The 17,040-nt window shown below is 32.1% G+C and overlaps 1 protein-coding gene across 16 annotated transcripts in view; it reads right to left on the minus strand.

Annotated features, from left to right (window-relative positions):
- NEDD4 (NEDD4 E3 ubiquitin protein ligase) overlaps positions 1-17,040 on the minus strand; it is a 135,606-nt gene that overhangs the window by 37,295 nt on the left and 81,271 nt on the right. For all 16 annotated transcript variants that reach the window (XM_074294590.1, XM_074294580.1, XM_074294594.1 and 13 more), the window contains 6 exons: positions 16,497-16,599; positions 9,329-9,495; positions 5,704-5,821; positions 5,414-5,581; positions 1,570-1,635; positions 277-396 (listed from right to left, as the gene is read on the minus strand). In XM_074294590.1, the coding sequence (XP_074150691.1) occupies positions 277-396; positions 1,570-1,635; positions 5,414-5,581; positions 5,704-5,821; positions 9,329-9,495; positions 16,497-16,599 (742 nt within the window). The remainder of the gene's footprint in view (positions 1-276; positions 397-1,569; positions 1,636-5,413; positions 5,582-5,703; positions 5,822-9,328; positions 9,496-16,496; positions 16,600-17,040) is intronic.

Consider the following 17,040-nt stretch of genomic DNA (forward strand, 5'->3'; position numbering starts at 1 on the left):
TTGTATCCCTTAACAGACTGTTAAATTCCTTGAGGGAAAGTACTGTTGCTTTTTTTTTTTCTTCACAAGTTCCTAGTACAGTGTTAAGCACTTAGGAGGTAGACAGTAAATATCTGTTAAATGATTGATGCACTATCTATGATTATCAAAAGTACAATTAATTTAGCACCAGTATCAGCATAAAAATAAATAAAATATGAAGGAAATATGAAGTATTTCCTTCAAAGGTAATTAAGTTTAATTAGAAAACAATTTTATAGCTGTGATACAGGGTACCTGTATAATAGGCTTCATCCATGTTGTAGTTTTGGAATTGTGGTCTATGTAATAGGATCTTCCTTTACTATCTTGTTTTTCTTCCCAGCCTGGTGGTAATCCAGATGAAGTAGGCAAAAACTAAGTAAAACATGAATGAGTGGAAAAAATTTAATAAAGACTTTGAAACTATAATTAACTAAAGAAATATTTATTTTTCTGATAAAAGGAATATTTCAAATGGTCAAAGCAGTGTACTAAATAAAATAGTAATTAAATTCACTAATGTATTATTATATTGAATCAAACAGATAACCTGAGGTAAAATCTAGGCACAGGACAGCTAATATGCAGATAAATAGGGTTGAAATAATACAGATCAGAGTGGATAAGTAGAGCACACCTTTAGACAAAAGATGTCAGTTTTTGCTAAAGGCTGGGGAAGATCCAGTCTATTGTAGTAAGAGTTATATAGAAACCAGGCTCTTTCTTTGTTTCTGTAAACAGGAACAGGTACAATAGCTAGATTAGAATTATTAAACACAAAGCCTGAATGAAGGCCACATGTGACCCACAATATTCCCAAGTGTGGCCTGAATCAAATTAAAATGTAATTAGGAAATATACAGCAAAATAAACAAAAATAAAATAAAATAGATTAATATGTACTTTTCTAAGTCAATATAGGGCCCAAAGGGATCCTTATGCATAGATAGAAGATTCTTGTTTCTATGAGTTTGATACTACCATTGTACAGTACTTATTCTGTACCATATGTATATAGATGGTAAAAGAATATAAACAGACAACTTACAAAAGAGTAAACATAAACTCTTTTTTAAATAAATAATTTCTCTTTATTTCCCCTCATCTTTTCACTAACTACCTTGATATTGGTTTATTGTTTACTCTTTGCATCCTTTTCTCATTTCCATGGCTTTTCAGTTTGGGAACCATAATCTAATTAATAGTGCCAATATCACTGGAAAGGGTATGTAATTTTTTTCCTCTAAGACTCTACTCAGTGTGAATTTCTAAACTAAAATACTCCTTCCTGATCACTACTCCCCCTATAAAAAAGTAAGCTCCCTGAGGTTGAGGACCGTCTTTGTCCTTGGCTTATAAATATTCTTTCTTTCATTTTTTTCAATCCTTCATTCATGCTATCCTAAAGCCAATATGGCCATTAGGTACATCTGGCTTAGTGTTAAATGCACTTAGCTGACAGGTTCAGAGTAGTAATACAATATTTTAGGCCCAGTGATTTTAATAACATATTATTTTTTTTAATGACTGAAGAGAGATGAAACTCACCATAGGAAGTGCAGGTTGCTCCTCAAAAGTACGTGTTTGCAAACTTCCTCTTCTTTTGAAGTGGTTCTTAAAGTAAATATAAATACAAAATAACTTGATATTTCTGCCAAATCTTTGACTTTGTCATCAGTATGTTACCAGAAGTAGTTATATCATTAAAATATAATGCTTACAAAACTGGTTTCTGTTTACTCAGCTCCTAATTTAGATCCTCCCTCTTTAATCATCTTCCACATAGGGGTTGCCTTCTCCCAGCTTGCTGTTTGCCTAATATACAGCTGTTTGGGTAGAGGGAGTGATCTTGAAACTAACTGAACATTCTGGGAAATCTTCACCAAGATTATGCCATGCTTTAAACAGCACAATGAGAGTAATCCAAAGGTAGCCTGAATGACTGGAGGGAGATAGTATGCAAGTCAAAAAGAATTGTATTGAGAGGTAGACTGTAGCAAAGATGGCATAAATGGAGTAAAGCATACCCAGGTTCATACAGAGCAGCCAGGTTCTTCATCTACTGCAAGTAGATTAGACATCAACTATATTGGAATTCAAGTTTGGGTTTGGTGAACTTCCTCCATCCAACCTGGCTGAGAGAATATACCTTCCTCCTATTTTTTCTCTATCTTTATCTCTGTTTGAAAGAACAGAGATTAAAATCCAGATTTCCTTTTTATTTTAAACAGCACCCTATTACTTCACTTGGTTTCTCTAGATAAAAGAGATTGTTTTCAAATGTCTTGTGGGCATCTATATTTAATTGTGAGTTAAGAATGCAATAGGAAACATTTTTGTGGCCACAGGAGTTTAATGAACTGATTATAGTGTCTTTTTCTCCCACTAAAAACTTGGACAAACCTCTAAATTTTCTGTATTATCTTTATCCAATCAATGGTCACATGTGAGTACTGCTATAGGCCTTGCCTTTGAGCAGAGATTTTATAAGTGTTCTTCATGGTTTTAGAGCTTGACTCAGTTTTGTGCCTCCATGGTACTGTATTCTTGTTTTATTATAACCTTGTTTAGCAATTGCTCTTTCATTTTCTTCTGATTAGCTATTTCCAGAGATGAGACTTTTTGCAACATTATCAATCTTCAATTCCTGGGACTTCTGATGATCTTTCAACAACATGGAAAAAGGTTGGTGGTTCATTTGACCAGATGGGCTGATTTCTTATCTACGTATGCACAAGCAATTTAGAAGGGGAAGCATATCTTCTTTTGTTGCTGGGAGACTCTGAGCCCACTGCATTAACTGCTATCTCGGGGTTGGACCTGACTATATAAGAGTGATTTCTGTGTCACTTTCTGTCAGGGAATTAGTTTGGCTTATTCTGGAAGTAGCTGTTAAAATAAATTAACCTATTTCTAGAATTTTGCTAGGTACTGGGGCCCTGAGGAAAGGGGAAAAACATTTCAGTTTCAGAAACCTGTTAAGTCTAAAGTATATTCAAGGCAATATCTCTTCTTTAAATTTCTACAAGACAGTTCAAAATTTGACTCCAAGGACCAGTGAAAACATGGCAGCACTCATTCATAAAATTCCTTTATATAGATATAGAAAATGCACCAAAGCAAATTTTGATAGGGAAAAACAGAAAAAAAAACACTTCTGAGTCTTTGTTTGACTCAGGTTAATATACAAAGGCAGATAGAAGTTTTGTTGACATTGGGGACTGGTTTGGGGCAAAAAATACTACAGGGTCAAGGGAGAAGCTACATACTAGGACAAAAAAATCCTACAAAGTACCCACTTGGTCATTTCTTGAAAGAAACCTCTAAATGAAAATTTCCAGGAACATCCCAGCTAAAATGAAGTGTTTCTGGATTAAAGAAAAAATCTCAAAAGCAGTCAGAAAGAAATAATTCAAGTACTGAAAAGCCATTGTCAGGATTTTCCATGATTTAGTCATCACTACTGTAAAGAAGAATTTGGTTTGTCCATTGGGTCTGAATCCCAAAAAAGATCATAAAAAAGGGAAAAGAACCTATATGTGCAAAAATGTTTGGAGCAGCTGTTTCGGTAATGGCTAGAAACTGAAAATTGAGTGGATGCCCATCTGTTGATGAAGGAATAAGTTATCGTGTATGAATGTAATGGAATATTATTCTTCTGTAAGAAATGACAAGCATACTGATTTCAGAAAAGCTTGGAAAAACTAAGTGAACAGAACCAAAAGAACAGCATACACACCAACAACAAGATCGTGTAATAATCAACTATGATGAACTTGGCTCTTTTCAACAATGAGGAGATTTCAAGGCAATTTCCATAGACTTGTGATGGAAAGAGTCATTTGCATGCAGAGAGAAAACTATAAAGATTGAATTTAGATGAAAACATAATATTTTCACCTTTTTTGTTGTTTGCTTGTTTTTTCTTTCTAATTTTTCCCCTTTTGATCTGATTTTTCTTGTGCAGCATTATGAAAATGTAAATAAGTTGAGAAGCATTGCACATATTTAACTTATAACAGTTTGCTTGTTGTCTAGGGGAGAGGGAATGGGGAAAGGAGAGAGAAAAATCTGGAACACAAGGTTTTGCAAAGATGAATGTTGAAAACTATCTTTGTATGTATTTTGAAAAATAAATAACAAAAAATAAAAATTAAAAACTTGGAATATGAAATTCTAGAAGTCAAAGGATATAGGCTTTGATAATCAAAAATAACACAGCAAAACTGAATATCTTGCTAGAGAGAGGAAAAAATGGATCTTTAATAATTTTTTTTATAAAACTCCCCAGTGTGATGGGAATTAAATTAAAGTGTAATTGGGAAATGTTTAGCAAAATAAATAAAAATATCATATAACACTGATTATGTTAATTTGCTATTTGCTAAGTTAATAAGTAGCATTTTTATTTGAGTTTGACACTACTACTATACGTAGTACTTAGTATAAATTTTTTATGATGCTGGAACCACTTTTTTTTAGCTAATGCCTCTTGATTCCAGTTTGATGACCCTTACATCAAAAGACAATATAAAAGACCTATCAGAAGTGAAGGTACTGAATCCCATTAGATTTTACATTTTATTTTCAAAAGCCTATCTGTGTGTACTTTTATACATACATGAAAACAAAAAAGGACTCTCTATGAAAGTGGGAATCTCCATTCATATGATTTTTAAAAGCAGCATAAAACAAATTTTACATTTTATTTTCAAAAGCCTATTTGTGTTCCCTTTCATTCTTTCTCTTTGGATTTTGAAAAAAATGTTGGGTTAGACCTTTTATTTTTTGTATCACTGCTGCTACTCTTCCCCTTTCCCCAACTGAAAACTAAGAGAAAAAAAGGAAAGGGAAAAAACAAATTTTATAACATAGAAACATCAAGTAAATGAATTCACAAAATAATCATGTTCAAAAACATATGTCTCTTTCTTCAAGTTTGGTCCCTTAATTTTCTGTCAGGGGGTGGGTAACATAGTTCATTATAGATCTTCCAGAAACACAACTGGTCATTTCATTGACTACAGTTCTCATGTTTTTTAAAAAAAATTTTTTTTTAATACTGTTCCTATTTATGTAAAAAGTATTCTCCTGATTCTGTTCATTTCATTGTATTCAAACCACCTGGGATTCTCTGAAATGGTCTGAATTATTTCTTATAAAGTAATAACATTCCATGACATCCATAAATCACAGTTTATTCAGACACTCCTTAAGTGTCTGAAAAACAATCTAAAATTCCTCCTTATATTACCTCCCTCATTCTTAATCCCCTTTTAGTATAGTATGAAGAACAAATTGAGTAATGTTCAAATTCTAAATAGAATTAAAGAGTATGGACTTACATTCAAATATTAATAATTTATCAAAAACAAAAATAGAATTTTCTTACACAGGTGAATATCTGTTGGCCTGTAGCTGAATTTCCTGAGGTAGAAGGTCTGGCATTTAATTCTCTTACAAAATATGAATCAATATCAAAGTGACTTTGTGGCAGAAGTGATTGGAGATTTTGGTTGCTATATATTGTAGCTTCATCTTCTGTTATAATCTCCCAACTCTGAAACAAAGAGAATCAGCTTAATCTACAACTATTTTAATACACTTATAAGCAATAAGTACTTTATTACTTAATATGAAAGATGTGCATAAGACAATAGAAAAAATAAAATTCTTTTATACCTCTGTAACATCTCTGTTTTCAGAATTTTCAGTTTCTTCAGATATTTGCTTCCGTATAGTAAATGCATGCTGCCCTTGCTGTTCAATGTTAGCAGTCACAGTATTTTCTGTGTTGTCCCTATACCAAAAATATGAGTCAAATATATATTTTATATCACGAGAAGTAAAAATAATTATAATATTTAATTTTATGTATTGCTTTTCATAAAGTGATTTGTAGTGATTTACAAAATACTTTACATGTACTCTTATTTAGCTAACAGCCATTATGAAATAGAGAAATACTATAGGTGTCATTATCCTTATATTAAAAATGAGGACACTGAAGTTCAGAGTGGATTAAATGCCTTTTCCATGTTCTCATAGATTATTGTTGGAAATGGATTCATAGATTAAGAAGGGACTTTGGAGACCACTGTAGCCACCAAACCAGACCTTGACAAGAATTCCCTTTATAACATACCTAACATCTAGTCATCTAGTTTGACTACTTCAGGATGGAGGTATTAAGGGAACCCAATACCTCCCAAGGCAACTCTTTCCAATTTTGGACAGTTCCAATCAGTAGAAAGCATTTCCTTTTATCAAACGTAAATACTGACTCCAAGTCCAATACTCTTTCCACTACCTTGACAAAACTACAATGAGGATTTAAAAATAAAATAATTATCAAATTAATCATACTAATAATTATAGCTAATATTTATAAAGCATTTTATAAACTGAAAGTACTCAACTTTTATTACTTTTGTTCAAAGACCATGGAAAAATCCAAATAGTAAAAAAAAAAAAAAAAAGCACTTTCATTTTTTAAAAGGTCTAATACTTTTATGTTGATTTAGCCCCTTTTTTTTTTATACATCCTCAGTCAACGGTACTGTAGTTGTTTATCTGTGTAGCTGTGTAGATTCAGGAGAATATAAGGCTCTCAGGATATAGAGTTTTTCATTTTGTTTTTGTATTCACAGAGTAATATATGCTGAAATTATTTATACTGTATGATCTAAAATAACTTTAACTTTTTTATTTTCTCTAAAAAAAATAAAAATAAAAAATAGGGATTCTAAAATTTTATCTAAATCTCTTTATCAGACTCTTATTTACCAGAATTGCTTCTGAATTACTAAAATTACCTAAGGAACTTCTAACATGGACAAACATGTTTTAACAAAGAACAAAAGTAAAGATGATCTAGAAGGCTGCTAAACTGAGCATTCCAGATAAGAGTCATCAAATCCAAAGTGAAGCCTAAGATGTGAAGTGGCTAAGTCAGGATAACCCAGGTGAGACAACAACATCAGATTTGAGAGCCCTAATGAGGAGGCAGCAAAGGTCAGGGATGAAGCAAGCTCCCTATTTCATGACAGAGTCTAAGGGCTCAGAGAGCAGAAACAAAGACACATTTTTTGGATATGGCCAATATGGGAATTTGTTTTTCTTGACTATTTGTTACAAGAAATATTTTTTGGTTTTCATTTCCTAATGAGGAAGGAAGGATATGGTCAGAGAAATGTATTTTTGTTACCTGAAAATATAAAATTGAATTTTAAGAAATTTCAAAAAATAAAAAGGAGGCAGTGAAGGGTGCCTTTTTATCAGGAAATGAAAGAATTAAGAGCTGGGACTTGTGGATCCTGGTTCTGATTCTATCTCTAACCAGTGATGAGGCCATATACAAGTCACTTCACCTGAACACATTCCCTCCCTATTCTAAGATGAAATGTATTATTTTTAGAGGTATTGGGCTATTCCACAATGATACTGCAGAAGAGATTCTTATTCAGCTTTGGGTTGAATTAGATGTCCTCTGAGTGTGTGTCTAATTCTGGAATTCTATGTCACGTTTTTCCTCATCTGTAAAATATGGAGACTGGATGATCTCTAAGGGTTCTAACTTGAAAGTCATGTGATACTGTAAAAAGACTATCATAAAAATTTGGCTAGGTTTGGGTGAAGTTAAGATTGACCTTAGACAGTGGGAGTTTTTAAGTGGAGATCTATAGACCCTCTGGGAGTTGTGAACCTCAACTATAAAAAATATCACATCATTATTTTCATTAACTTCTAACTGAAATATGATATTTCCTTCAATAATGAATCAAAATCAAATATTTTAAGAAGTGCTCTTTAATTTAATTTAGATTTAATGAGGCTGCTAAAGAAGCCAAATGCATAAAACAGGTAAGAACCACTGTTCTGGGAAATATTGTTATGATTGCCTTTAGTTACCTTTCATGATACAAAAAGTGTCTATTGACTACTACTAGCCCATTATAGCAAATATTTTGACAAAGGATTAATGGCAATTTGTAGAATGGCATAATATAGAATATAGCAATTGAAGACTTCATAATATTAACAACCTATTAAAAAAAGAGCAGTATAATATTTTAATCAGGGGCAGCTAGTTGGTACAAAACTTCATCCTGAGTTCAAATCCAGTGTTAGACACTTACTAGCTGGGTTAACCTTGAGCAAGTCACTTTTGTCCTATTTTCCTCCTCTGTAAAAGGATGGACAAGATGATCTCTGAGATTTCTTCCAGGTCTAAAGTTCTTGTGATCGTCATCCCAAAAAACTCTCTTCTCTATTTCTTTTGATTGATGGCACATGACACAGTTTCACTAATCAGTTAATCTCCTTTGTTTTCTTTTTAGTCTGTCAGTGTTCTTCTTAAAACGTGACATGTAGAACTGAACAAAATATGACACCACTTTCATCTCCTTCATTTTGGACTCTATGTTTCTATTACTGTATCCCAACTTTTCCTTTTAAATTAAAAATTATTTTTACCATAATTCAAATGTAATTAAGTAACATTGTATTAATTCAGAAAATTTACATGACTTACAAGACCAGGGCCTGAAAGAAACAAAGTGTAGCCCAAGTTTTGGTTTCCATGTCATGTATCAGAATAAGCAGATTAGACTAGAACCTCGAGATCTTTTTCATAGGAAGTACTAGTCATTCCTCTTGTTTGTTATATTAGAGAAGGTAATTTTTTTCTTAAACTCAAGAATATTACTTTATGTATATTTCTACTAAACTTTATTTTAGTAGTTTGACTCCTCATTTCTAATTGCTGAGATCTTCCTGAATCATGATTATGTAATTCAGTAAAATTAACTATCCTTTCCGATTTCCATAGAATACATATAGGATAGGCATGCCTATTGGTGTCATCATCCAAGTCACGGAAAACAATGATAATGGTTAAAAGATTAGCATAGAGCCCTAGGAAAATATATCAGACAGAGGTTTTCTTCACTCTAAGCTATCATCATGCTCTTTGGATTCAAGTATTCAATTACTTCTGAAATTATCTGATTCTGTGGTCACTTGGCCTACAATTCTCTGCAACTCATAAAGTTACAATGAAACACTGTCATATATTAAGCTAAAATCTATTGAAGCCTTATTTATGATATTATATCTACCAATGTTTCAGAAAAGGAAATGAACTTAATTATTCATTCAATACTAACCTGCTTCTATTTAACCCAGAAGCACATGTAAAAGGCTTAATAATCTAGCTATTATTATGATTCAGTAGTGAACAACATCAAAATGACAGTATCTAGTTAAAATTATCTATAGTACAAACAAGGATGCTATCACCACATACTGAGGGGTTGGTCTTCTCCATTGTGTTCTTCTAGACTCATGATTTACATAATAGGTCCTTCCAAGAACATCTTGCCTTTCTTCCCACCCTGGAGGCAGAGGAGAGGATTCTTGTTGATGCTGCAAATGAAAAGCGGCATCTCTTTGGTCCACAATAATCCAGCCAGGCTGAAAATTATAAATGTTTAATTTAAGAGATGAAAGTAGATTTAAAAAAATTTCAAATCTTACATACTAAATGGAAAAGGGAAATTTAAAATTGCATTAAGTATACAATATTTAGACCTGAAAGTTACTCAATGAACAACATTATTCTATAATATAACCTATAAAACCATAATTAAGTAATTTTTTGGTATCTGACCTGATATAATTTTAGAAAATTAGAGATTACTACATATATTAGGAAACTTTATATTAAACTACTTTAAAATAATCCAATCATTTTTAAAAGGAGAAAGGACTAGTACCTGTAGGAAAATACAAAACATCTTTAAACAAGCTAGAAAATTTATATAGGTAAAGAGTCTATTTAAGTATAATCTTTGACTTTTTAGTGAAGCTTTTTGCAACTGTGCAGACACAAATAGGAAAGTAGTGAGTGATTTAGATATAATTGCAAGAGTAAAAAAAAATCCTGATAGAGGATAATTTTTGGATTTTCTAAGTACATATTTATTTTAAGCTCTCTAACCTTTGGATACAAGAGAGGTAGAGGAGACAGAGATTTGGTTAAGCCCTGAAGCAGAAGAAACACTCAATAGCAAAACATAATTCTCTCTATCTTTCAGGTAATTCCTTTTTCAAGTCAACTGAATACTGAGGGGCTATCATATAAGTCTTTGACAATCTATGTAGGTGAATGTTCACTATCACTTAAAGTGGACCCTATAAACAGTATTACACTGTTATATTCCCCAAATCTTCTGTAATTTAAAAGCTGCTTAAGAGCCTGATAAGTAAAGTGATTTGCCCAAATCATTCAATCAGTACTCAATAGAGATTGAATCTGAACCTGTTTTCCTGATTATAAGGATCACTCTTTATCAACTACAAAATACCTAACATACATTTATAAATAAAATAAAGTTAAAATTGTCCATTATTTTAAATTGCTACTTTTTTTCTCTATAAGTAAAGTGTACATTAGGAAAACATGAGTCTCTTTTATAACCTATATAACTTTAAAAAAATTTTTAAAGTATAATATTTACAATACCACATAGAGGCCAGAGGAACTGGCGAATGCTGCTTTGGTTCCTGACTACACAAGGAACAAATATAAACAGATCTTTGCTGGAATTCCTGAGACCTCTCCATAAATAAATGTCTATATGTTTACACCCATTGAAATTATAAAGTACTTTCTGAAGATCAAATAACAATCCTGAAGACCACAAAATGAAGTGAAATAAATCTACCTACAATGTCTATACAATGTCTAGACCAAGAGTAACATACCTTTGGGAAAAAAAAATCTATTACGTGAACAAAATTTGAAAATTTAATAAATAATTAAGGGCTGTTAAAAATAATTTAAAAAGCCACCTAATAGTTTTCTTTGTTTACTGTAGAGTTATATCTCATTTCAGACAAGATTCCATTATTTGACACACTACATAAAACTACCAGAGAAAACACTACCTGATGATACATTATCTTAATATCTTGTTTTCAAAAAATGATTTAAATGAAAATACAAACAAATTTTTAAAAATGTGGAGATGTAAATGTAACAGGTCTTTCTACTACAGAAGTAAGGTGAATTCACATTGGGAGAAGAGAGTATATGCTAACATATACTAATATATACTCCTTAAATAAACCTATAATTCAACAATTCTTAGGGAGAATAGAACTAAAATATTTTTTAAATCTTAAATTGTTTTTCTGTTTTAAATATTTTTTCAATTTTATAAAAAAAATTTCTAACCTTTTAAAAAATTTGAGTTCCAAATTCTTTCTTTCCCTCCCCAAACCCTCTTTTAAGACAGCAAGCAATTTTATATGGATTATACATATATAATCAAATATGCAAATATATTTCCACATTATGTTGCAAAAGAAAATAGACTAAATTAAAAAAATAAAACACAAAATAGTATGCTTTGATCTACATTCAGACTCTATCAATTTTTTTCTTTGGAGGTAGATGCCATTTTTCATCATGAATATTTTGGAACTCTCACAGTTTAATGTGTTGCTGAAAAGTTATTCACAATTTATTATCATATATTATTGCTATTACTATGTAAAATGCTCTCCAAGTCCCACTTACATCATTTTGCTTCAGTTCACCTAAGTCTTGCCAAGTTTTCCTGAAAGCACCCTGCTTGTCATTTCTTACAGCATAATAGTATTATTCCATACAATCATATACCACAACTTCAGTCATTCACCAATTGATGGGAATCTCCTAAATTTCCAATTCTTTGGCAACACAAAGAGTTGTTTTGTACAGATAGATCCTTTTCCTTTTTTAAAAAGGAACTTAATAGTGTTATTGGTTGATCAAAAAATATGATACTTTTCTAGTTCTTTGATCATGGCATTGAACTGCTATCTAGAATAGATGGATCAGTTCACAATTCCACCAAGAGTGCATTAGTGTCCCAACTTTTCCACATTCCCTCCAATACTGATTGTTTTCTTTCTGTTATAATAGCCAATCTGAAAGGTGGGCATTGTTTTAATTTGCATTCCTCTAATCAATAGTGATTTAGAACATTTCTTCGTGGGTATAGATAGATCTGATTTTTTTTTTCTTCTGAAAACTTCCTGTTCATATCCTTTGACCTTTCATCAATTGGGGAATGACTTTTGTGTTCTTATAAATTTGATTTGATTCTCTATATATTTGAGAAATGAGGCCTTTGCCAGAGATATGCTGTATAAATTTCCCCCCAGATGTCTGCTTTCCTTCTAGTTTTAGCTGTATTGGTTTTGCTTGTTTCAATTTTAATATAATCAAAATCATCCATTTTATATTTCATAATGCACAAATCTGACAGGTAAACTATTCCATGCTCTCCTATTGACATGCATATGGTATCACCTTTTATGTCTAAATCAGTGGTCCTCACACTTTTTAAATAGGGGGCAGTTCACTGTCCCTCAGACTGTGGGAGGGCCGAACTATAGTAAAAACAAAAACTCACACTCTGTCTCCGCCCCTCAGCCCATTTGCCATAACCCACTGGGCCACGTAAATGTCCTCAGCGGCCACATCTGGCCCACGGGCCGTAGTTTGAGAACCATGTAACCATTTTGACTTTATCTTGATATACAATAAGAGATGTTATTAGTGTATACAATTTTTTTGTTTGTTTGTTTTTTTAGTTTTCTTAGCAGTTTTTGTCAAATGGTGAGTTTTTGTCCCATAATTGGATCTTTTCAATCAAAAAATCCTGGATTACTATGGTCATTTACTATATACGGTGTATTTAATCTATACCACAGATACAACAATGTATTTCTTAAGGAGTACCAAACTATTTTGATGATTACTGCTTTATAATACAGTTAGATATCTGGTACTTCTTGGCTGTCTTCCTTCATCTTTTTTTTTTTTTTTCATTAATTCTCTTGATATATTCTTGATCTTTTGTTCTTTCAGATAAGTTTTGTTATTTTTTTCTACCTCTATAAAATAATGTTTTGGTCTGGGGCCACTTAGGTGGTGCAGTGGATAGAATATCAGCCTTGAAGTCAGAAAGACTTGAATTCAAATTTGTCTTCAGACACTTAAGACTTCCTACTTGTGTGACCCTGGGCAAGTCACTTAACCCCAATTGCCTCAGGGGAAAAAGAAAGAAAGAAAATAAAGAACTCTTGGAATGGGAGATCCCATTTACAGATATTCAGTACCTTGTACAGAGTAGGCATTCAAATATTTGTGGAAGGAATGTCTTGGAGACAGCACTCCTATAAATGGTGTACAACTAAAATGTTTTCTGCCACTTCTATAACTTACAAGCAAAATGTTAAAATTGGAAGGGACCTGTGGGATTATCTGATCTAAAAACCTTTTCTCACCTAAAGAGAAAATGGTGTCCTTGAATGTCTATGATTTTCCTAAGGTTTCATAAAGCCTCAAAGAGGGACTAAAACTCAAAAGTTGTAATTATTACCTTTGATATAATTAGTATCAAATTTACATTTCCAGATTTAAATTCTATTCTGACGTATATTCTACTATATATCTCTACCTGAATGTTCTCTTACCATCTCAAAGTCAACATGTCCAAAACTTGATTTACCAATCTTTACCAAAATAATTTGATTTTCATTTTCAAATTTCTATTAATGTTAATTTAAACAATCATACTTGAGTCTTCTTTGACTTTCCCTCCTCCCACCCATTCAACCAATTGATTCTGTTTCTGCATCCTCTTTCCCTTTATCTCCCCTTTTCTCTTCCTACTGTTAGAATTCTCAGTAAGGACTAGATTCTCTCTTCCCTAGCCACTGCTACACCTTCCTAACTGGTATTTTTGTATTCAAGTTCATTCTATAGAATGTTATCTTATTTCCTTAATATCACCAATCTGTAATCACAACATCACAAACTTTATGTGAAAACCAGGCTTATTACAAGAGAAATTGACAAACATGTGGATACTAGCAGGACAAAAGGAGGAGGAGATACCAGGAGGGGGCGTGACATGGGAGGGAAATGATGCAGCAAAGGTGGGGAAAAAAGACACGACCACCCCAAAGGATTCATTCTTTTCTCTTGGGAACTGCTAGATTATCAAGATAGGAGGGCTGCTTATCTGCAAAGAATCCCGGCTGTACAAGCACTCTCCCAGCCTGGCACAGACTGGTACTGGCACTTTTTTTGCCTCCCAAAGACCCATAGAATATCCAACTTGGGGTATAACAACAAATAATGTGGGTTCAGTGGAAACTTCATCATTAACAAATTCAAGGGGCTCTTGCATGCTCTGGGTCCAGTGTTTCTGGAAAAAATGCTTCTCTAGAAGATAAGTTTAGAGGACTCCTTAACAGTCCTCACCACTATCAACACTACTCTCCTATCACTCCATTATTCAAAAACTTTAAAAATTACTCAGACTTCTTAGTGTGGTATTCAAGGCCTTCCGAAACTTGGTTTCAACTTTTTTGTTAATAGTTTTTGTTTACCAGATATATATGCATGAGTAATTTTAAAACACTGACAATTGTCAAACCTTTTGTTCTAATTTTTCCCCTCCTTCCCGCTCCCCCCCCCCAGATGGCAGGTTGACCAATACATGTTAAATATGTTAAAGTATAAATTAAATACAATATATGTATACCTGCCCAAACAGTTGTTTTGCTGTACAAAAAGAATCGGACTTTGAAATAGTGTAAAATTAGCCTGTGAAGGAAATCCAAAATGCAGGCAAACAAAATTAGAGAGATTGGGAATTCTAGGTAGTGGTTCATAATCATCTCTTAGAGTTCTTTTGCTAGGTGTAGCTGGTTCAGTTCATTACTATTCTATTAGACTTGGTTTCAACTTTCATACCATATGCTGCACTCCAGGCTCCAACTACATAGTACTACTTGCCATTTTCCAAATTTATCTTGTGTTTTCTCACTTCCTTTTGTTTACTCACAATGTTACTTGAGTCTGGAAAACATTTTTTCCATACTCCTCTATTCAATGAATCTAGCCATCCATGATCTAGCTTATCTAGTCTATAAATCCTTGCCTTATTCTTCTAGATGAAAGTTCTCTCCTACCTTTCAACACCCATACCATGTTTGTTCTTATTTCCATTAATTATCATATTCTATATTTTTTGGCAGGGAGACAGAGACCTGAGACTTCCTTACATAAGAAGTTCCTCATGAGGAAGACTCTCTACCATGCAGATGGTATTCTGCAATTTTGAGTCTTAGATCTATGCTAACTTGGACATTGGGCAGTGAAATAACTTACCTATAATGGTACACTCAGTATGTGTCAGAGGCAAGACATGAATTCAAATCAACCAGAGTCCATATTGCCTTGACTCAGAATTAAGTCTCTATCTACTATTAAATTAACATAAGTATTATTGAAATAAATTACATTATTATAAATTTACTACTAAAATATACACTAAGATATGGTACATGTGGTAGGCTTCTTGAGGTCAGAGATCATGTCTTTTATATGTCTTTACATTTCCCTCAGTAATTAGGATAGCGTCTCTGACAAAATAAAAGCTCACTTTCAATTAGTAGAATCTCTTAGCCCCATAGGCAAGAATTTTCAACTATATTGTGCTTCTCATTTTTTTTTTTACTTTGGCTATTCAATTCATTAAAATAATTTTTCACCTCTCTTGACAAAATCAAGAAAAATACCCATAAACCGTGTCTCTCCAAATGGTTTTCCATCAGATCTTTAACCAGAAAAATAACTATTACTAATGCTACTATTATCACTAACAGTTAGCATTCATACAGTGCTTTAAAGTTTGCAAAGCACTATATAATTTTATCTCATTTGATCCTAAAAACAACCTAAAGAAATAAGTGCCATCATTACCTTTTTTTTACAGATGAGAAAATTGAAACAGTGGTTAAGTGATTTGCCGAGGGCCACATTGTTAGTAAATGTCTAAGGCAAGATATGAACTCAGGTTTCCCCACCTCCAAGCCCAGCACTTCACCTTCTTTACCACTTAACTGCTTAATTATTATTATTAATATTAATAATTAATAATATTAATAAATTCATTTGCTTTTTAAGAACAGCCTTAAATAAGCTGAGAAAATGGAAGGAATAATAAATCTTAGGAAAGAACTCACAATTTACTGATGTTCTTTTAAAAAACTAAACTAAGAAATATTAGGATTTGGTACTATTTTAATATAGAAAAATGTGACAGAATTTCAGAAAACCTTTTGCAAAAACAGAAAATAGACTAACTTAATTTTTATAAATATATTCATTTATATCTACTAGACCTTTCTTCATCATTACATTAAAACATAACCAGCAATAGCCATTCATAGTAGTAAGCATAAGTACTTGAAACAAATGGGACTTTTTAGGCATATTTGGAAAAGGTAAATATATTTTTCAGTTAACCAATTTTCTTCTTTCAAACAAATTAAATTACTAAATTGTTTCCTTTATTGCATAAAAGAAAAAGAAATTACATATTTTAATAAATTAAAATATCTCCCACCTCTAACTCTTCAATCTGTTCTGTGTTTTCATCTTCAGGTCTACTGTCTTTAGGCATATAAGTCATTTTTAATCTAAGATAACCTTTAACTTTTGATTTGTGACTGTAAAAAAAAAAGAAACAATTAGGCTAAAAGACTATAAAGGTCATATTTTATATATAAAAGGAATTGAATGATTTGGAAAATTTAAACTTTAAACTTCATGAAGATTATGTTTTCCTTTTCTAGTAAATGTAAATATAATAAAACCTCACTAGTTAAGCTCAAACTAAGAGAAAGCTTAAGTGAATTAGTAGATATCTAATAGGAGTAATAACAACAGAAATAATCTTATAACTTCTATATATATCCTATAATTGAAACTAGATCAATGATACTTAAAAGAACATCTGATTTACTGAATAATATTTTCTCATGCTTAATCAACTTTTTAGGTTTTACTCATAATAAAGCAATGATATAGATAGTCTATGTATTATCTCCATTTTATAGATGAAAAAACTAAGACACTGAGATATTAAGTGACTTAAGAATGGTTTCACA

This window comes from Sminthopsis crassicaudata, chromosome 2, assembly GCF_048593235.1.
Source record: "Sminthopsis crassicaudata isolate SCR6 chromosome 2, ASM4859323v1, whole genome shotgun sequence".
Lineage (NCBI taxonomy): Eukaryota > Metazoa > Chordata > Mammalia > Dasyuromorphia > Dasyuridae > Sminthopsis > Sminthopsis crassicaudata.